At 54.9% G+C, this 22,414-nt stretch overlaps 1 protein-coding gene across 3 annotated transcripts in view; it reads left to right on the top strand.

The window, feature by feature from the left end:
• The window catches only part of MSI2 (musashi RNA binding protein 2), a 391,134-nt gene that overhangs the window by 340,274 nt on the left and 28,446 nt on the right, over window positions 1-22,414 (top strand). For all 3 annotated transcript variants that reach the window (XM_060082032.1, XM_060082030.1, XM_060082033.1), the window contains exon 10: window positions 4,138-4,212. In XM_060082032.1, coding sequence (XP_059938015.1) covers window positions 4,138-4,212 — 75 coding nt within the window. The remainder of the gene's footprint in view (window positions 1-4,137; window positions 4,213-22,414) is intronic.

Below are 22,414 nucleotides of genomic sequence, written 5' to 3'. Positions count from 1 at the left end.
CAAGATGGTGGCCACTAGCTACATGTGGCTATTGAGCATTTAAGACGAGCTGAAGAACTGAAGCTTTCTTTTTATATAATTTAAATTAAGTTAAACTTTTAACGGGACAGCACAGGTCTGGAGGAACCCCTGCAACTCCAGATGATTCTGGGGGCCCAGCGTCCTTGTAGACTATGGCCTGGAAAGGGCCCTTGGCACTTGGTGTCGCCTCTGTGTGCAGACCTCATGGAGCCACCGTGGTGCCCCAGGCAATGCTCTGCACGCCACGCAGCAGATGTGTCACACGCTGGCAGCTCCCTGGATAAACAGCCCTGTCTCTTGTCTCGTTCAAGTTGGGGGCCTGGTGGAAGCTGTTTTCTGTGACTCTTGAGTAGCTGAGTAACAGAGCCTGGAAAAGGATGAGTCATGTGCAAATATCTTCTAGGGTTGGAACAAAGATCTAGAACCACAATTCTGAGAATTCTGCCAGCATCCCAAAAGGGGGGTGCCCCCAAATGAGCCAACTGGCAAATTCAAATTCTCTTGTTGATTTCTGATTTTTTTTTTCCCTCACAATGGAAAGCCTGTCTGCAAGAAAGGTGGTCATCCAGGCAGAAGGCTTGGTTTTTTCCTTTTTTGACACGAGATAATTACTGTGGGCTTGATCAGGCATCCAGAGTACTGGAGCAAATAAATTGTGCAGTGGCCAGTGAGGGAGGGGCCCGGCTGCTAATGGAAGCGGTGGCTGGGTCATCTCAACGTAATGTGGCTTGATGGAGCGTCCGCCGGGGTCTGCTGTAATGTGCTATGGATATGCAGCCAGCCAGTCTCCCCCATGTGGCTGGGGCTGTGAACCGCTCGAGCAGAGCTGGGCTGCACAGCAGTAAATGAAGAGGAAAATTGAAGTCATGTTGTATTATAACTTTATGATTTCATCTGCCCGACCCAGAGGATGTTCGGTGATGGGGGGGGCAGATAAGGTCCCCCACTTGGGCAGAGGCCAAATTCTCATCTTTGTTGTACAGGAGACAATTTTGACATGCCCAGGAAGATTGGGGTGAGGCCCCAAACTGGGGTGACCTTGACCATGCTTTTCCTCAATCCTGGTGAAGACTTGCGAGTGTGCCAGGAAGTAGGCAGATACGATGGAATCATACTGGTGACTCGAATCAGGGAGGGACTGGGCGTTCCACCACCCTCCACCCCACTCACCCTGAGGGAGTCTCGAAGGTGACACATGGGCTTAGATTTTTGCTGTCACGTTAACACTAAAATATTTAAGACCCCCAGCACTGAAGTTAGAGGCAAAGGAGTCATTTTTCACTAGGAAAGCCCTTGGGCAGCAGTGATTTGGCTGTTTGCATATAATTCATTAATCAATATTGTTGACATAATGGTAAGAAGTCTATTGCTGAAAGATCTGATTTGATAGCAGGTGATTAATTTGGAGGAGAATTGGGCTGGCCAGCCATGAAGTAAATACCAAGGAAGGAGCCAGTGTGTGTGTGTCCACTTAAGGCACCCGAGTCCCCGTCTCTGTCCCTATTCTTGGTCCCTCTGTCTCTCTTTCCCTGTTGGGTGCCAGAGCTCAGCGACTCACTGGGGTCTGTTCCTCTGCAGTCAGGACGAAGCTGCCAGGTCATCCTGGCTGGTCTGGGCACCCCTCTGTCAGCAAGGCACCAAGTGCTGGGAAATAAACTCATGCGAGAAGAGCAAGCAGCAAGACCCTTGTGGGGCGTAAACAGATCAATTGGCCAGTGAGCTGTGACTGCAAATTTGCAAAGGCTCTGGCCGAAGCGAGGGAAAGGAGCCACAGCTGGTCTCTGTTGAGAATTGGGGCCCATCAGCACTGCAGGAGACCTGCAAAGCTTTCTACAGATGGCAAGACTCAAGCTCCCAGAAGGAAGGGAAGAACCCCAATGGCATGGCCTTGGGCCAGAGGCAGGGCTGGAACCCATCTCCTGACGTCTAGTCCAGCAAACTTCTGTCTTAGGTCTGATGACAGATCTTCCGGTCAAGGTGAAAGCTGTGACAGCAACAAGCAGAGGAAAGTGAAGGAGGGTGGGTCCCATTTCTGGACCCCCTTCAGCATAAAAGCGCGATGAACAAGCAGCAGGAAGACCCGCAAACTCTAACTGGTGATGCTGCACCCAAGCTGGAATTTAGTGAATGATCTTGGTCTTCAGCCATCACCTGCAGGGTCAGAAAATGCTTGTGACATGTGAGAATTCACCTTGGAAGTGGATGATGAGACCCCAGAGCCTGGGTTTAGGGTGTTTAAGTTGCTGTATGGAGCCACAAGGATACATGTGGAAAGCCACCACTTATGGGCCTTATGGTTGGAGGGCGTGGAGACTGTCCTAAACCCGCCCCTCAAAACGCTTTCTACTAGCGTTTTGGTGACAAAGCAACAGAAATAACTCTGGCTGCTATAAACAGTAAAAGAGATTACTGGGGGGCTTCCCTGGTGGCGCAGTGGTCGAGAGTCCGCCTGCCGATGCAGGGGACACGGGTTCGTGCCCCGGTCCGGGAAGATCCCACATGCCGCGGAGCGGCTGGGCCCGTGAGCCATGGCCGCTGAGCCTGTGCGTCCGGAGCCTGTGCTCCGCAACGGGAGAGGCCACGACAGTGAAAGGCCCACGTACCACAAAAAAAAAAAAAAAAAAAAAAAATTGAAAGAGATTATTGGAAAGGGCTTGGGCAACGGACAGAAGTGCCAGGAAGGCTGGGGAGCTGGGCGGTCAGGCACAGCCCCACCAAGGGACAGCCCAGGAATGACCTGGTTAGGGGGCCACGGTTGCCACCAATGGACCCCGGGCCCTGCTGCTGACGCCAGAAGAGATTCTGAACCGTCCACCCTCCTCTGCCCCCCTGGTACCTGGAGAAGACTTGCCCTGGCCCAGCCCGGGTTCACAGTCTGCTTCCCAGCTGCCAGGCTCAGCAAGGGCAGGAGGGAGGCCTTTCTGCTTCCATGATGGGAGGCAGGCCTGTTTCCAAGACTCAGACACAGAGAAGGGAGTTCAGGTGCTGGGCAGCCGAAAACAGCCCCAGGCGTCCCGCTCAGAGGTCAAAGCAGAGGTCAGGCCGGCAATGGTGGTGGTGGTGAAGTAGGTGGCAGGCTGACCAGGGTGGTATTTTAAGAGCGTGAATGGACTCAGTTTCTTCTGTATTGAGCGGAGGGAAGCAAAGGGAGCCTGGCAGGCTGGGAACGGGGCAGCCGTGGGTCTGCTATGGCCAGTGGAATTTCCGTCCAAGGAGGCCACCCCAGCCTTCTTTGTAGCCGAACTCAAGAAGTCGGGACGTGAGGAGTGAGGGTCTGAGTGGGCACCACAACGGGTAGGGAGCTGCAGGGGCATCTCGTGGGGGGTTGGTAACTGGTAACGGATCGGAGGCGCCCACAGGGACGCCAGGACTTGCCGGTACTTTCCTCTGCACCCCACGCCCAGTCCAGCAGCGGTTTCCACAGACACCCCTCGGTTAGCCTGCACCCCCACGTAATCTGCTGAGACGGGAGCCTGGAAGGAGCGTGCTTGCTGGGAAATGCCTGTCGAGGCTTTGGGTTCATGCTTGTGGTGCACATTTAGCACAGCCAGGCCCGCCCTGTCCTCCCAGGGCCTTGGGAAGATACGGTGGAGTGTCCCTGCTTGGACGTGGCTTGGTCCCTGCGTCCCCCGGGCCATGGCTCACTGGGCCCAGTGTTTTTCCAGAGGCACAGAGTCAGCCCCTGAGTTTTGCCCCCAGACTGTGACCCCACCCCGCGTTCCTTATGCTCTGTCCATGGTGCTGGCGAAGGACTTTAATCTCCTACTGTCAATAGCCTTAAGGTAAAGTACATACAGGGTAAGCTCTGCAAATGTCAGCGCCCGGCGCGGGCCGAGGGTCTGGGGCTAACCTGTGGCATTTACTCTGCAGGTTCAAGAAAGTGCATGGGCTTTGGGGGTCTCTCGGCCCAAATACAGGCTAATCACCAGCAGGCTGACAGCAGTGCTCCAGCCACGGGTGAGGGGTGACCCAGGCCCTGGGTAAAGACCCCCACGGGAGACAAGTAATCTTGTGGAGGAAAATAACTCGGACTGTGTCTTACTCCCGCCCTCCCTCGGACTCCCCCAGCCTGAAGCAGCTGCACTAACCGACGTGGTCTTTCTCTCTGTGTTCAAGGCTACCCCAACTTCGTGGCAACCTATGGCCGCGGCTACCCTGGATTTGCTCCCAGCTATGGCTATCAGTTCCCAGGTGAGTGGCTTTGTCTCCCAGGGCTTTGGGGACACGGGAGGTGGGCTGCATTGAGGGGGAGGGGGACCCCTAAGGAGAACCAACTCATGCATACATCCATTCACGAAATGACCTACAGGTGCTAAGTTGCAGATCCACTTGACCTTGTATCCAGGTCAGGATGCAGCCCAGTTTCTGATTAACTGAAGTATTTCACTGGTTGAGAGTGGCTTGTAGGGGGAAGGGAAGGAGCCCTCCCTCTTCTTGCCCTCCCTTTTCTGAAACCTCTTCCAGGTTCTCTCTCCTCGGGGAGGGGGCTGAACTTGGGGCCTAGGGTTTTCCGTCACCCGCGCCCCCCCAGCATTCACGTGCCTTGCTGTCTAGACCGCACCTTCCTTCCTCCCCTGCTCCGGCTCCGGTGCCCTTCTGACATGTGTGTTGGGTGTGCTCTTGGGTTTGGGTCTACTCTCTGTCCTGAGTGATGGTGGCGGGGGTTGGTTAGATTCTCCCTTCCCTCCGTGTGGGCGTCAGAGACTCAAGGCAGAGCGCCCGGTGATACCCACTCGCGTGCCCAGGCTGCTGTAGCTCCCATGTTACCGGGAGGCCTGGGACTCTCACCTGTGGGGCAGTGGGGGCTGTGGTCCTTCAGGGATGGGGGAGGGGCGTGAAGGAAGGGATGTTTTATGGGGCTTGCTTTTCCCTAGAAGGGGGGAAGCCAGCCTTCCCCAGACCTGGAGTACAGCAAGAATGTACTGGGGTGCTCGGGGGTGTCTGTGTTCTAAGGACAGCTGGGGTGTGTAGGAAAGATGCTAGGAGCAGAGTTGTGCCCTCTTGGTTCTGTGTCTTGGGAGGAGCCGCTAGGGAGCTGGGCTTCCACTCCTGATTGGTCACCCTGAGGCCTGAGCTGCAAGGCGGCAAGGCGAGCAGGACATGGCCCTGGGGGGACAGCGCTCTGAAGGCAGTGGAGGGCAGGGCGTGCGGTGTGCGAGGGGCCGGTCCCACCTGTGCCTCAGACTGAGCTTCGGGTGGGGAAGGGGTGTGTCGGGGGAGGTCAGGAGGCATGTGGGACACTGAGAGCCATGCCCTGTGGGGGACAGATCCTCAACCAGCAAGAGAAGCCCTAGGCTCTTGTCCTGGCTGCCCATGGCCATAGGCAGGTCACGCAGCATCTCGGGGCCTCTCTTTTGTCTTCTGGAAATGAGGGGTTTGGGCAGGATGGTGGCTGGGGTCCGTGCACCTTTCTGATTGCGGGGGAGGCGGAAGAGAACAGCAGGTACAGAAGCAGAAGTTCAGGTGGAGGGGGGTGCGTGGGGGGACTTGCCCACAAGTGTGTCCCCAGGGCCAGGTGGTTTCCCCACCAGGGTGGGCCCCTCAGCAAGCATCCTCAGCTGCCCCAAGGGAGCCCTCCGCACCGCTTCTCTGCTGCACGTGGCAGCTCAGGTGGCCACGGGCCTCTCCAAGCAGGACACCAGACACCACAAGCTGAGAAGCCAGCACCGGGCCAGGCACGGTCTGCACCTCCTGTAGATTTTCCCTCTACAGATGGGGACCCTGAAGCCTGGAGAGGTAGAAACCCTGTTCAAGGGGTCACAACCAGTAAGGGGCAGGACCAGGATTGGGACCCAGGTGGCCTGCGTCTTACCTGCCACACCCCATCATCTTCCTACCATCCGTCTGTCTAGCACAATCACACTAGCCACGTGCAGCTACTAAGGTTTAAATTTAATTTAAGTAAAATGGAAAATTCAATTCCTCGGCCACACTAGCCACACTTCAGTTACTCAGCAGCCACGTGGCTAGTGGCTACTGTCTGTGCAGAATAGAAAACGTTTCCATCGCCACATAAAGTTCTGTTGGATGGAGCTGTTCCAGAGCCTACATGAAGAGGGGTGTTATGATGAGGGGTGCTTGGTCCCCACACGCACACGCATGCCTGTCCTGCACAGACCTTGTGAGTCGCCATCCCTGTTTTCCGTTCCTTGCCTGTCCTGCTCAGCCCAGAAGCTGGTGGTGGTTTTGGGGAAGCCTTTCCTCTCCTTCCCTCCCCGACCTTCCTCCCCAGGGGATAAGACGGTGTGCAGGGTCACACGTCCTGGCTCGGTGAGAGTGCCTCGCTGCTCTGTGCACGTGGTGCAGCCTACCTCCCTTCACCATCAGGTTGCCATTGCCCCCTCCGTGTAGCACTAGTCCCAGCAAACAGTTAAGGATCCTAACACGGTATAATTTGGGGGAGGGGTGACACAGTGGACCCCTTGCTCAGGCCCCCGTCTCATCTGAGAACCTGCCCTCGGGCCCCCATGAGCCAGCCCAGGAAATATCTGGTTGAATTGTGTCTCAGGGACCTGCATCCTTGGGTCTGCCCTCGATAGACACGTATGCAGGACAGACAGAGATGCAAGAGTGACCAACCGAGGCTGGGTAGGATGAGATGGGGTCCCCCAGGTGCCTAGCCCTGCACCACAAGCCAGGGCTTTGGGAACAGAGCCGGTGGGAGGGTGGTGGTAAAGGGACATGGAATGGGCTTGGGGTGACCCTGCCCCTGGAGGAGTGGCCTCCTGTGGAAAGGTAGCTCTGTCTGCTGTCCTGGAGCCTCCAGCAGCCGAGGATTCTAGCACACGTGCCCAGGCAGGCCCCTGTGGGTTTCCAGACTCCTCCTGGAGCCTCGGCCTCAGGGGCAGGGAAGCTTTGCAGCGTTCTGACGTGAGTCTCTTGCCCCGTGCCAGTAAGGAATGTCTTCAGTGGATCTGGCCAAGGGGGCTGGGGCGCAGAGGGGTGACCCAGGGCAGGGCAGCCCAGCTCTGCCCTCTCCTCGCCCCTGTCAGGGTGGCTCTGCTGACCCCCTCCCCATGCCTGTGAGTCAGCGACGTCGGCACAGCTGGTCTCCTCCCCACCAAGCTGTCCTGGTGTCTTTTCTTCGTGGTCTTTCTTTTCCGTGTTCTCAACGGCGCCCACTTCACCCACTGCCCACCTCGTCTCTCTTGTGATGCGTGTACCCTCCCGCACCCCTCCCAGCCCTTCCTGAATCCATCCTGTGGGGTGATGCGAGGTAGCTAAGAGCAGCGGAGGGACACCCCCGTCCTGGAGGGCTGCTGAGGTCTGCATCCTGTGTGTCCTCAGCACACACCGAGTATCCTGCATCCCCTGCAGGAAGGTGCCGCCTCTTCCCCTGAGTTGGCCCTTTCTGTGAATCCCCATCTCATCTGTTGGTGTCCCTGCTTTACCTGTGTGACCTGGGCTTGCTGCAGACCTTTCTGGTTGCACAGTTGGGGTTAAGAAATGCCTGTCTCTGCCCACCTTTAGGCTTCTATGAAAATAAAGGAGAGCTGCTCCAATAAAGGGGGCTATGGGCTTCAGATAACTCTTAGAGTGGGAGTGGTTCTCTTGCAGAAAGACTGAGTGATGATCAGCCACCGTGGACGTGGCTCCTCCTTCCCAAGCCCAGACGGTCCACCGCGTGCCCCTCCCCCCCAGCCCAGCCCTCGTGGATCGGTGTGGGGACTGGACTTATTCACGATCCTGATCGGTGGTCTCCTCTCTTTTTTCCCCTCTCGACCCTCATTTCAGTTCAAACTGTTAATTTCTCTTCTTATTTCACTTTGCAGACTATTTGCCGATTTCACAAGACATAATTTTTATCAACTAGCTCTTAAGAGAGGCATAACAAATTGGGGTTTGCTACCATTACTAGAGAGAGGACACAGTCCCTGCCGGGGCCACCCCGCTGCGGTCAGTGCCCACTGAACACTGTTGTAGCTGCCTGTTGGACCGAGTGTTCTTTTTCTCATTTTTAATTCTTGGAAAAGACTCCTGTCCTCAATGCTTCTTGCAGTTTTTTTAAAGCAATTTTATTCTCCAGTCCCCTCCCAGTTTGCTTCTCGTATGCACTGTGAACTCCTCCCCACGTATTCCACCTGCCACCCTCCCAGAATGTAATGGGGCCAGAGGGAAACTTCTCACAAACTTTGTAGAGCCTTCCTCAAGGGAATCTAGGAAGAAGGCCTCAAAGTATTTTAAATAATTACCAAATAGGCTTGTTGGGGCATTTCATGGGTGAGCTTTTAAGTGCTGGTGCCCACAGGGGTTGGGGATATGTGACTTGGAGCACTTATGTCCTAAGGCGGACAGAACCAGAAGTGAACACACACACACACACACACACACACACAGAGAGAGAGAGAGAGACTATTCTATAAATACTAATGTGAACGATCTAATCTGGAAGAAAAATTATATAGACATTATCTGGTGGTCTTTGTCTTTGGTGGCCGGCCCCTCAGTGGTTGCTGCTATAATAATGCACATCTGTCTTCGGGAAGGGACAGTGGAGGCACCCGGGTGCCGCCACATCTCAGGCCCTGTGGCCACCGATCCACACTGGGTCCCTCTTTCCCTAGCACCTCTGCCCTCACCTCGCTGCCTACTGGCCTTGCATTCCCTGCTGGCGTCAAGGGCCTCTTGGCCCACTGGGGTCAGAGGGCACAAACACAGAGGGTCTATGCTGATCAGGTCGGTACCCCTGATGGTCACCCCCAGAAGGGCTTCCTTTCCCAATGATCCTGATCCGTCCACTTCCCCACTCTCTTGGATTAACGAAGTACAGCTCAGCTGGGCCCTCAAGAGTCACCCCTTGTTCACGCTCAGGGTTTGTGAGAAGTGACCTGCGTGCTTCCGTCGGATGCATTCAGTCCATCCTTTTGAATGTCAGTGTCCTTTAGACCCAACCTGTGCAGTTGTGTTCATCGCATTAAAGATGCTTGATGTAATCATTGGTTACTTTCCTTTTATTTTCCCTCAGGCTTTTTCATGAGTGCTATTTTTTCTTTTTAATCTGTATGGCTTTTTTTCCTCTTTATTTTGTTCTGCTATGAATTGCTTTGCCTTGGCGAACTTGTCCTAGTATGCTTGCCTCACAGACGTTTTAGCCGTTGTGAATTTTCTTCATCTCTGTAAATAGTTCATCTGTGCTTCTCCCTATTGCCGTTTTATTTTTACCCCTGTAAGCAACTGAGGTAGAAAAATAAATTGTTTACCACGGACATGCTGTGTGCTGCCGTCTCTTAGCCTGACAGTGTCCTGCTCTCGCTCCGGGGGAGGTGAATGCACTAAATAACCGGTACCAGTGACAGCCTAGTGCGGTTTCTGAAAGCATGCGCACTCCCCCTGGCTGCCGCCTGCCCGCAGCCCTCTCTGCTTCCTCGTGTCCCCTGCACTTGCTCGAGGTGGCCCCGTCCTTGAGCCGCGGCAGAGCGTCTGCATGCAGCAGCTGCTCGGTCCGCTCCCATGCCCCTTCCTCTGCCATCACTCCCTGCCCTCAAGTGAAAATGCCACGGAGCACCTGGAGCCCCTCGCATCTGTGCACCAGGTCTGTGTGAGCCCATGCACGCACTGTGCACACCTGCCCACGTGTGGTTTGCACGTAGCTTGCTCTCCTAACTCCCCCGTACGGTGCACGTCCGAGGAGGCACCTGTGTTGCTGGACATGAAGCTAGAAGATCTCATTTCCAGGTGCCACTTGGCCACATAGTAGCCATGTGACCTTGAGCAAGTGACTTAGCCCTCTGAGCCCTCGGGATTATAATAGTGCCTAGTGAGTTAGGTTTTTAGAATTACCTAGGGTAATGTGTATATGTGAACATGCCTTATAAATCGGTGAATGCTGTACAACTGGAAGTTTCAGAAACAGTGGGCACTGGTGTTCTTATTCTACCACTCTCCGGAGTGGTTTTCTCTTCCTCGTCACCCCCGATGAAGCTGCCTGCTGGTGGATCTACTTATCAGTGAAAGGAATGATTGAGAATCCCCAAGGGAGTTGCTGGGACTTCTTGCTTCACCCCTCCTCTTCCCTTCCTCCCTCCCCATGTACTGATCATCAGGCAGTGGATTAGGTACCAAATATCTGGACAGGAATAAGGCTAGCTCCTTCAGGATGCTCATGGTCCAGCTGAGGGAGAGAGAGCCAGTGATCAAACCCATCGAGCATCATGGGACAGGTGCTTAGCTAGAGAGAGGGAATCTGTCTCTGCTATAAGGGGACAAAGACAGGCTGCTGGTCCTGCCTGGGGTGACACCACTACTGGGTCTTACAAAGTCCCATAAAATTAGCTGGATAAAGAGGAGAAGGAAGTGCATCCCACGTAGAGAAATGACATGCTTAGTCACTGAATCAAGTATTTTTTTAAAAGAAAGAAAATGCAATATAATAATGCCTAGGCAAAATAAGAATTTGTTTTTTCTCTCCAGTGTAAAAGAAGCCTGGATGTGGCTCCACAGTATCAAGGGTCTGGGTTTCTTTTATCTTTGTGTCCTATTCTCTTCAGTGTAAGACTCCATCTTATAGACTAAGAAGGCTGCTCAAGCTCCAGCCATGACGTACTCATCCCAGAAGAACAACACCTCTCTTCCCTTTAAAACCACTTCTTAGAAGTTACGTGTGGCACTCTGCTTAGATCCCGTTGGTCAGGCCTTAGTCACATGGCCACTTTTAGCTGCAAAGGAACCTCAGGAATGTCTTTATTCCTGGTAACCGTGTGCCAGCTAAAAACAGGATTCTGGTATTAAGGAAGAAGGGTGAAGTATTTATTAGGGGACACTTAGCAAAATCTCTGCCACAAACCTGAAAGGGGCTGCGGTGCAGGTCCCAGGGGTTAAGAGCAGTTAATGGGGTGGGGGTGGGTCAGGGGAGACAAGGTTAGAAAGGGGGGCAGGTTCCGGAATTCACATTTGATCCACAAAACACATGAAAAGCCCTTAGAGGATTTTAGGTAGAGGAGTGATGCGGTCAGATTTCCAAAGTGAGTCAGAAGGGGTTTGGAGAGGTGCGGGGGGGCAGTGAGGGCCCCATGTGGGTGAGTTCAACAGAATGCTCCCCTCTCTCTGCACTGCCCCTCCTCCTCTCTGCCTCATCCTCTCTGGGTTCTGTTCCTCTCCCCCTGCCTCAGGTTGGCTGTGGCCCTTTGGGGGTCTTTCAGCTCTACTGGGACAGCAGGTGAGAAACGTGTCTGAGCCACAGCCTCGGCTACTGAAGTGACCTCAGACACGGGGCCCTCGGGGCAGCCGGGAGAGTCAGGCCAGCACCCCTGGCTCAGAGCCGCCACCTCCCTCCTAGGACGATTGTGTGGGAACAGCCGGGTGGTACAGGTTCCAGGCGGGGAGACCCTGGGACTCTGGTTCAGGAAGTGCCAGTTTGTGCTTCTAGGTCCTCAGTGACGGGAAACAGATTTCATTCAGGTGCTGATGTTGACTGATGGGGACTGGCTTCCTGGAGCACTGGCTTAAGAATGATCTTGAGGCCAAGTCTTAGCTTAGCAGAAAGGGAGCTGTGGTTGATGAGTGATGCCTGCATGGTTGCTGGATCCGGAACTCACAGCTGCTCACCACGTATTTTGCCTTCCATGTCTCCAGTCTAATGATGGATGGTTCTCGGGTGCTGGTTGATTTTTGGTCCCTCTAAAAGATGGTCATTCTGTTCCACACGGAGGGAGGGGGCTGTGATCTGAGGAGAGGTGCCGTAGCTCAAGGATATCCTGTCCTCTCTGGCGGAGAAGCTGCTGTAGCCCATCTTCAGTTGTGGCTCTGCAGTGTAAGCTTCGGTCACATCGTCTAGTCTTTGGGCAAAGACCAAGTCTTAGTGGTCTGTCATATCCTGAGGGCCGTGGCTTGAATGTGGAAAGCAGAGTGAAGAGAGCCCGAGTTTTTGGAAGGGGAAGGAGTTTGCCTTACGCCAGATGACTGGGGAAAGCAGCCACGGGCAAGGGGCTGCTTCCTGACCTAGCTCACGCCAACCTGTCAGTTCCCTCCGGTTTACCACACGTGTGAAGTGTTCAGACGTGCTGATATCTGCCACGCCAAAGGCCTGGGGCCCTGCCTGGATGGATAACCTGGGCCACTGCAGGGAACGACCCCAGAGGCCTTCCGTCCACCCCTCCCCCAGCCCACCCACATGGCGGAGACCCTCGTGCTCAGCCCCCACTCGGGAAACCTGTGCTCGTACTCCCACCAGACAAAGTGATGCTTTTTCTGGTCAAGTTCTTGAAGAGACAGGAGCAGGCCTCCCTCCCAGCCTCTGTGACGCTGTCAGGGGAGGCGATTCCAGGGCCACTGTGGTGGAATCATAAAACCAGCGGCTTGGGATGACCCCTCACTCGGGTGTCTGTTTAAACCTCAGGACTTTCCTCTGCTTACGTTTGTAAGCGGCTCTTTCCTCACCCCCTACCCCAGAAATGCCCTCAGGGGGAGCCCTGGTATACCCTGACGTGGTAGGTCCTCAGCTCTGCCGTGCCGCCTGGCTCGGGGCTTCTGGCTGGGTTCCAGAGCGGAGCCCCCCCAGCGAGCGGTGGCTGGCTCCTGACGGGTAGGGGAGGCCACCTTGACATGCCAGGGTGGGCTGGTCGGCTTCCCAGGTCTGTTGACATGTCCACAGTCCCAGGCGCCCCCAGTCAGATGTTTCAGCACTGTAAACAGAAACGCTCCCTTGTAAAGGGAAGGCCCACCTGACACAGCAGCCCGCACACCACTGCTTCATCACCAGCCCTCTAATCTGCACCTCCCTCCAGCCCTGAGCTTCATCTCTAGGCATTACCCCCTTCACAGGTTGGATCCACAGGCAGATTTGAAATCACAAGCCAGCTCCTCCTGTGGCCAGCCCACTCCCACGCCCCCTGGCCCTGTGGGTACTGGGGGCTTATCCCCCATTTGAATATTCAAGTCAGGCTTAGTCAGGACAGTGTAGCTGCTGCTTTAAAAGAAAATGAGGAAGTAAAATTCAGCAGCGCACCCCTATCCTGGCAAGAGCTGTGGATGGGCCGCCCTCCCAGGCTCCTCCCGTCGCGTAGAAAATCAGGAGCTGACGCTATTCCCAGTTGATGAAAGCAGAGTGTCGTGCCTAATAGGCATTTAATAAGTGTTTGCGGAAATGGATTGAAGCAGTATGAATTGACGGGATTGCGGATTTCACTTTCAGTCAGGTTTCCATGCCTCTTAAAACTCCTCTGCATGCAAAAGGGAAACGTGACTCGGGGTGCCAAAGCCAGAGCCCCCGGTTCTCAGGAGGGAAGTCGGGAGACTGCGTTCTTGTCCCCAGCTTGCTGGGACAGTAAGGCCACCTCTGGGCCTCAGTTTCCCCATCTGTCCAGTGGGGCCATTGATCTCCTTGTCTTATCCCCTTCCTCACAGGTTGTTGAGAGGGTCACTGACCAGGCATTAAAAAAACCAAAACAACAACAACAACAACAACGAATCATAGAGTGTGAGATTAGAGGCAGACGGCAGTGCCAGGCCTGAGGGATGGGCAGCTCACGCCTCTAGGACAGCCAAGGACAAACCAGAAGGCCAAGATGGGCCCCCAGTCCCTTCTCCCCAGGCTGAAAAGACAGAGCAGAGTCCTACCCCGAGATATTTTCCCGGAGTCCAGGTCAGCTTGCATCCCCTGCCTCAGAGACACCCCAACCAATGGGGTCGCCGTCGGTGCTCCCTGCACCTTCAGTTGGGGGTGGACCATGAGAGCGCATTCTCTGTACTGTGCTGGGCAGGGTCATCAGGACCTGCCCGGGGCTAGATCCTCTCTGGGCACTGGGAAGGGATCCTGATAAAGCGAGTGAGGAGGTCAGAGCCTGGAGGGGCGTCGCACAGGCAGCCAGATAGATGTATCCCTATGTGGTCTGACTGGGGGGTGGGGGGCGGGGAGGGCTGGCAGGGTTGGGGAGTCATTGACTGCCAGGAAAGCTTTCAAGAAGTGGCACCATCTGAACTGGGTTTTGAGGTGCAAATAGGAATTTGCCACGCAGCCAGTGAGGGACGGGTACGCCATGTGCAGGGATTAGCAGGTGTAGGGGCCCCAAAGCATTACACGGCTTCCCTCCCTGGCATTCCTACCTCTGGTGATGATTCTGTGGCCCCCATCTGGGCAGGTGCTGTCCCCTTACCTGGGCCAGGACAGCTGGACAACAGACTTTAGCACTGCGAAGCTGATGCCCCGTCTTCCCAGACCTAGGGAATCACGGGCAGACACTTTGTGGACCAGGGGTGCTATCACCACCACTGCCTTAGGCTGTTCCCTGTCGGGGTCTCTGGATTGCACTGAGCTGGCCCAGTGGGCCCTGGGTGCTGGCTGCCCAGGGCTGGCTTCCTTTGAGGCCAAGAGCCTCGCCCAGTTGCAGTCACCTAGAGAAGGACAGGAGAGCGAGAGTGCAGCTGCTGACCCCCCTCGGAAGCCCTGCTGCCCTGCTCTGAGCCCGAGGAGGCCCCAGGGCAAGGCTGGGTTTGCAGGGGAGGGTGTGGGGCCTGTCCTGCATCTCTCTTAGTGGAGCTGGTTTAGGGCCTCTCCACACTCTCTTCGTCTGACCTCTGGCACCGCCCGTGAACGAGCTAGGTAAGGCCTGCAGCAGGTAGAGACCCCTTCTCGCCCACCCTGTTGTACCTGTCCGTTCCTCTTCCACCCATTGCGCACTTGCTTATCAGCACCGGCTGCATCACAGCCCTGCCCCAGAGGCTGGGGACGCAGTGACGAAGCAGAGAGACATAGCCCTGCTTTCTAGGGCACGTGCTGGGAACAGAGGAGAGAGCAGGCTTCCACTAGATGGAAGGGCCCCCAGAGGTTCGTCTGGCTGAGCCCTTCCGAGAAGAGCTGGGAGGGGCTGAACAAATCCAAGGGCAAGAGGGCAGCTGACGAGCGCGAGCACCAGAGCTCGGGGGTCTTCAGCCACCGCAGCCAGGCCTTCCCTGAGCCCCTGCGAGCCCCTCGCCTCCTGCCGTCCCATTACCCACCTTGTACTTCAGATAAGACGTATCCTTATCACTCACAGGCAAATTATAAATGTTATCTATTAAAGCCCTTTGCATGTGAAACGTCATGTAAATTAATAGGGTTTTAGAATAGGAAGGCTCCGCTACTGTTATTACCTTGGGCAATAATAATAAAAATAGAAATAAAAGTTATTAGTCCCCTTACTGAGAGCTCACCCAGTGCCAGATAACGGTGCACGGGTGCCACCCACTCACTGAAGGTCACAGCAGCCCTAAAAGGAGGTCATTAGTCGCGCTAACAGGAGCCAAATGAGGCCAAGGGGGGGTTACACAACTCCTCGTCTTGGGTGGCACAGCTAGTGAGCGTGGGAGATGGGATTTTGGCCACCTTGCTTTTAGCCATGTTGTGCGTGGTTTCCTTTAACCTTAACTCTCTGGACCTGAGTCCTTCACCAAGGAACGTCTTCCTGGGGGTGTTGCACCGAGGGCCCACTGAGATGGTCGGGGGGAGCCTCTTGGCCGTGGAAAGCGCCCCAGTGGCAGCTGCTCTTCTTATCATCCGTGTAACGATCATTTTCTCATCATCTCGTCTGCTTTAAAGGTGAGGAGACAAAGGAACGGAGGAGGTTCTACACATCACCTTGTCACCTAGGGCTGACATGCAGTGGCGTCATCTGCCGGCTGTTCAATTTTTTTCTTTTTTTTGTGGTACGCGGGCCTCTCACTGTTGTGGCCTCTCCCGTTGCGGAGCACAGGCTCCGGACGCGCAGGCTCAGCGGCCATGGCTCACGGGCCCAGCCGCTCTGCGGCATGTGGGATCTTCCCGGACCGGGGCACGAACCCGTGTCCCCTACATCGGCAGGCGGACTCTCAACCACTGCGCCACCAGGGAAGCCCCTGTTCAAATTTTTAATGATTTCTGTACTGGTTGGTAAATAGCAGCTGCCTTGAGCCCCCAGAATGCCTCCCCCTCACCTCCCAGGGGTCTCCCCCAAGACCCCCTGACCATCCCATGGTCCACCAGTCAGCGCCCAATTCAACACCTAAAATAGCCTGTCTCAGGAGTCAAAAAGTGATGGACTCTGCGTTTACAGGAGAGAGACCTTGAGATCACAGATGTTAGTTTACTCAAGGAGCTAGTGATGGGGCCAAGGTGGGAGCCTGGGATCTTTCAGCAAAAAATCTTGGGGTGCTCAAGACTTGAACGTTTTGCTGTCCTGGTGCACAGAAGTGGGTACTATAGCGCTGGTGTTTGCAATTGTGCCGAGCCCTTGCACAGGCCCGTAAAGAACGAAGCTGGGGAAAGTAGACAAAGTGAGGAGGCCCAGGAGAGTTTAGGCCATTTAGATTTAAATGGCTCAGTGAGAGATCCTATGGGGAGGATGCAAAATGTTGAGTCTTTAACTGGCAATTGGACATCTGAAACTTTGAGAACAGGACATGTAGAAAGCCATCTGCACAGGGAGCTCTAGAAGGACCAATGGTCAGACCAGTGGCTTGTCCTGACACCCATTGGTGGTAGGTGGGAGAGTGTCTGCAAAGCAGAAATTGCAGTTTTATGAAGAGTGAGGGGACGGGTGGAGCAGGAGAGAAGGAGAAACTCTCAGAATAGTTTGCTCATGTCTCCTTAGAAGCTACAGTCTGAAACGCCTACCCTTTGAAGGTCTTGGTCTTGGTCTCTGACAGGCTGATGTTTGTTCTATAGGCAAGTGGGTGTCCCTGGGCTGCCAGGGCCACAGACTGTTGTCACAGAGCAGCGAAGGCTGGCTTTGGAGTGAACTCCCGGTGGCCACTCTCACCCTTGAAATCCTGCTAGAGAGAGAGCAATGCGGAACAGAGTGTCCTCCTAGGGCCAGGAGCCAGGGCGGAGCACTTGTAATGTATCAGCCATTCCTGATACTGGCCCTCTGGCCAGCACTGCAGAGAAACCTTGCCTTGTCCCCAAGGCCCCAGATAGGCCAAAGCTAGAACTCTCTAGGGCCCAGAAAGGGAAGGATTTGCCCCCAGCTCAGTTGGTCCTGACTGAAGAGAATTTTGAGGGACCTGTGTCTTGGTCACGTGTACCGAGGGCCTAGCTTGGTGATTTTTTTAACTGAATTGAAGTGGTAAGACCTTTAGGGGCTAGGTCAAGATCATAGCCATGGGAATGCTTCCATTCCCTTTCCTTTTGTTTGCTGGATCTTGGAGAAAAGAATTAGTTGGAATGGCCACCCCCTACCCTCCACCGTCCTGCAAGGCTGAGTCTTCTGATCGCTGCTTCCCTCTCCAAGCAGGATTTGGTGTAGCCACACCCACGTCTTGAGCTCAGCTATGAGAACACCCTATAGTACACACAGTCAGGGGCCTGGCTACAAGCTAGGTGGGTCCAGGGTAGAGCCCCCCTTCTCGCTGGCAGAGTGGCTAGAGCTCCCCTTTAGCCCAAAACCCTGCTTCTCGGTAGCCAATTTTCTCTCCTTTCCGGGGAGTTGGTTTGTGTGCAGCCTGGTCCCACAGCTGGAGATCCCTTTCCCATCAGGACTAGTGACTGGAAGCTCTGTGAGGGCAGAGCGTGTGTGTGTTTAGTTCACTGCTATGACCCCAGTGCTTAGAATAGTGCCTGGCACGTAGTAGGTGCTCGATAAATATTTATTGAGCGGATAAGGGGCTGAGAACGGGTCGGGAGTTACGGAGGCCTCTGAGGTCGGTCCCTGCAAAAGTTCTAGGTGAGCAAGGGCACTGTGGGCCCCAGCTCTCTGTTGGGAGGCAATACGGCCCCCCTGGAGAAGGATGCCAGGCCAGAGCCCCCAGGGAGAGATTCCTGCTTCCTGCCTCCCCAGGACCCCAGCAAGCAGTGCCTAAAGCCGTGTTCTCAGCTCCAGCCATGCTTTGGGGAGCACTGGAAGTTTCCTTTGTCCAGGCTGCACCCAGATATATCATCAGAATCTCTGGGGGCAGGGCCCAGGCATCAGAGGAAGAGGGAGGCAGGAGGAATTGCCTGGAGCAGCTGCAGGTGGGTGACAGTGCCCACCCTCAGAGGGACCCTGGGCGGCTCTACATGCCTCCTGGAGATGCAGGGCGTGCTGGGGAAGGGGGTGGAGTGTGCTTAAAGCAAGCACAACGTAGGGAAAATTGTCTTTCCTGGTAGTGCACATTATAAGAGAGAGTTTTATAAAGATGCGCCTCAGAAATCACAGCCTGTCAGAGCCATAAGGAACCTCGGAATTCACTCATTGAAGGTCACAGGATTAAGTAGTGACCAAGCCAGAACTGTATCCCAGGCGGCATCTTCTCAAGCCAGGAAGGGGAGAGGACGCAAAGTAAGAGGTCCGTGACCTAATACCCTGCGGTGGACAGGACAGTGGGGCCCTTCAGTGTCTACTAAAAACCAAGGACACCCCAAGACTTCCTCTAAATCAAGGATTCTCTGCCCTTGATCCGACAGAGAATCCTGTGCATCTCTGCATGCATCAGAATTATCTTGAAGGCCTTTAAAAGATAGAGACAAAGGCCCTACCTGGTTCTTTGTGTGCTAAAGCTCCCTCAGCCAGGCTAGAAACCCACTGCTCTGAACGGAGACCCTGAAGTGGATCTCAGAGGAGATGGTCGCAAGGATCAGATTCTCCACCGTGTTCTCAGGAGGGCCTTTCCTTCCACAAGGTTAGTGGGTGACAGACTACGCAGATGGGCGCCTCAGTTTAACCTTTTGCAATTTTTGAAAGCCTTTAAACCAAAGGTTCTCCCCCTCGGCTGCACCCTGGGGTCACCTGGGAAGCACTTAAAGGTCCCCCTGTCCAGGCTGCACCCTAAACCAGATAAATCAGAATCTCCAGCAGTGGGACCCAGGCCTCACCATTTGTGAAAACCCAAGTGGTCCAGTGAGCGGCCAGCGGTAAGGATAGTCTGCTAGACAGAGCAGGGCACTCTTTCTTGTTGTTGCCGGCCCACTCCTGTAGGCATTTGAGTTTGCTGCCCCTGGGCTGCAGGGTCACGGGAGTGGAGAGGCAGCTAAACATGCAGGCAGTGCTTCCTTTTCAGCTCAGTTTACCCAGTGCAGTGCCTCCCAGCCCTGGCTCTCCTCCACCACCTTAGGGCATCTGACCACCATCATACCAGCTGATGCTCCACAAGAATCTAATGTGGGACAGACTCTGGACTAGGTCCCAAGTGGGACATGGGACTCGGTCCCCACCCTACAAGAATTTGCCACCCAGCAGGAGAACTCAGATGTGCACGTAAAAATAACTGTGCTTAGGTAAAGGCAAGAACGGGCAAGTGCCACCGAAGCAATAAAACGTCGGTGTGGTGTCGTAGAAGACTCCAAAAACCCGAAAGTGCCATTGACTTCTAACTGGCACTAAATTCTCACAGATCCAGAAAGTCCAGAAAAGCATCTCATTCACTGTCCCTGGGATGGCAACAGCTTTCACTTACATGAGTTACTTACCCCAGAGGTGTGATAGTGCCAACCCCAGAGGCGCTGCTTTCCAGTGACAGAGAGACTTGGGTTTGTCATCCTCTTACACCAGCAAGACAGGCTCTTGCAGGCTCAGAGCTGAAGGGATTTGAGAGGTCATCTGGCTTGACCTCCTTACAGGAGACAGGAGTTGGTTACTCGGGGCGCAGAAAAGTGAAACACGGTGCTCAAGTTATAAAGCAAGCCAGGGGCAGCGGAGGCTGGCGGCCAGGCTTTGATGCCAAACCCAGTGATCCTTCTTTTATTGCACTGGTGGGGCGAGGAACTCCAGACTGGTGAGATTGAGTCTTTAGGTCTGAATGACAGCTCCTAGGAGGCGTGGCACCTGCCCGTGCCTGGAGTTCCACCATTAGTGCTTCCTTCTTTCGTACCCAGGCAACCTCTTTTTGAATGCAAGGTTCTCTAACCGGAGGGCCATGCTACCTTCCTAACACCTGAGTCGCCAGGTAGGCAACCTATAGCTCTCAAGTCCTGAGGTTTTATTAGCAAAACATTCTTCTCCTTGCTGCCTGATTTACTGCTAAGAAATGGGAGGTATTAAGCCACTGGGGTCACGCCAGCCGGCTTGGCCCGGTTGTTAGAGCCGAAAGGAATGCGTATTCTAATCCTGAGGTATGGAAATGTAGATGCACTAAAATGACATCATGAAGTTGGGACATCCTGAAAGATTCCAGACCACTGTTATCAGTAGGAATTCAGGCCTCCTGTGTGCTAATGACCATCTGACCATGTCGCCAACCACGGAGAAGGTGGAATAGCCCTGCATGAGGGAGAGCCCTGTCTTGAGGGCAGGGCTGACGGCTGGACAGAGACCTGATGGGCCTCATCAGAATGAGAGCTCACGCTTGTGGAAGCTTACTTCCTGGCAGGCATTCGTCTCAGCACTTTGCATCTATTAATCTCTGACTAATACCCTCATCTCTTTTACAAATGGGGACACCAAGGCACAGAAAGGTTAAGGCAGCTTGCGCAAAGTCACTCGGCTAGTCAGTGGCTGAGCCAGGATTTGAACCCAGACAGGCTTCGTGTCTGTGCACTTGGCTATTGGGCTAACCTGCCTCACGAGGAGAAGCCTGGTTGCCCCCTTCACGTGTTGGCCAGACGGGCTGTGTTGAGGAGGGAGCCCTTCTCCGCATTCCCAGCAGCAGACAGGGGACGGTCGTCTGGGCAGTGGGGTGCTAGGGTGGCCGCGGGCACTCGTGGACCAGGGGCTCGGCCACGCTTGCCTGGGCCTCAGCCCCAGCAGGAAGCCCTGAGCCCTGCCAGATCTGCCTAATCCCCCGCAGTCATCCCCTGAACACCCCCTGCCAGGGCAACCCAGACCCCCATCCCTTCAAAAATAAAATAAGAGGTTTCCCAAGGAGGGAGTCTGCCGCAGGCGACCCCTGGCTCCTGAGGGCCTGGGGAGAGATGCTGAGAACAGGACCAGGAGCCGAATCTGCAAGGCTCTCCCTGTTCTCCCACCTCCTCCAGGTCCTCAGGTCCCTCCTGCCGTCCTGGAGACAGGCTGCACTCCATGGGAACAGCTGTAGGCCCCTGATGGCCCCTGATGGCCCCTGGCTGGGTCAGCCCCGGCACCTACACACACACACACACACACACACGCACACGCACACACACACACACACACACACACACCCCTTTCCTGGATCTGTGCTCACGCATCCCCCACAAGCCCCGCCACCAAGGAGAGCCCATTGGCCTTAGAAATAGCATCAGGGGCTTAGCTGCCAGGTCATCTGGAGAACGTATTTGGGGTGACCGGTGAGGCTGGGCGGCCTCCCAGGACAGGAGGGGGATGGCAGGGAGCTGGGGAAGTGGACCAAGAAGACAGCCCCGGGGCAGGATGCTGGGGCAGCGCTCTCTCCTCCCCCCTTAGGAGATTCCCAAGGAGGCCAGGCTGCGCAGGGGGGATGGGGGGGACGGCGGGCTGTGTCGCCACAGAGGGCGTGCTGTGAGGGCTGTCTCTGCGGTTCTGGGCACACCGGGGGGGCTCCCCTCCCCGGCTCCCCTGCCCCCAACACCTGTCACTCCGCTTAGCCCCGTTTTGATGGTTGAGTTTAAATTCAGCCCTTAGCAGTATCTGCTGAGCAGCCTCCAGCAGGAGCCTTTATCTGAGATTAGGGATAATGGATTTCCTTTCTTGGATAAGGTTTTTTTTTTTCCCTCCCTCTTCCCTCTCTCTTTCTCTCTGACTTTTTGTCCAAAATGCACTCAACTCCAGAAAAGAGAGCTTTTGCTAGGAGTCTTCTTATGGACTCAACTCCCCTCCCCCATTTTTTTCATGCTTCCAAGGAAACCTGTTTCAAGTAAGAAGTGAGAGAGTACAAAAGAATAAGGACCTTCCCCCGTCCCCGCCCTCTTCCTTCTCCCTCAGGGTCCCCTGAGCCCTGCGCCGGGCCTGCAGCAGAGCCTGGGGTCGAGTTGGGATGGGGAGAAATAACTTGACCTCTTCCTTATTTTCCTTCAGCACTTTGCGCAGGCGCCCACATCTTCAGAAATCTAGATCCTGCCTGGAAGAAATGGGGAGAGGACTTGGTGGGGGAGTCCCTTCCTTGGTCTTGGCAGGGGTCATTGCCGTGTACATTTATTTCACCTGGATCTTTCTTTTTCCCCCTTCAACAGCCCTATTACCATATTTAAATGCAAGTATGTTTCTTTTCATTGGCATTTGAAGTAGCTTAGCCTGACGTTTCTAGAATAGCTCCTTCCCTTTTGAACTTCTTTCCTCCCCAGTAGTTCTGTGTAGCTAGGGCAATAGTCTTAGAGTTTAGTGGGCTTCTAGTTTGCTGTGTTTGGGGGACGGCCCTCTCTCTCCTTTCTCTCCTCCCCTGCTCCCCGCCCTCCACGGTGCATGTTCCCTTACCCGCCTCGTCCTGTAGCAGTTCCTTATCTGGAAGGCTCAGTGGCCAACGCTGAGCCCCTCCGTTGGGCTGTCTGTTTGCTGCTGGCTTCTGGCACATCATTTAAAACCACAGTCACCGGACATGGGTCTTGGGATCAGGCCTCCAAGCGTCTGCCTGGAGGCAG

The sequence above is a fragment of the Mesoplodon densirostris genome, chromosome 18 (genome assembly GCF_025265405.1).
Source record: "Mesoplodon densirostris isolate mMesDen1 chromosome 18, mMesDen1 primary haplotype, whole genome shotgun sequence".
In the NCBI taxonomy this organism is placed as follows: Eukaryota; Metazoa; Chordata; class Mammalia; order Artiodactyla; family Ziphiidae; genus Mesoplodon; species Mesoplodon densirostris.
The sequence above is the reverse complement of the archived record's forward strand: the minus strand, read 5'-3'. Positions and strand labels throughout refer to the sequence as shown.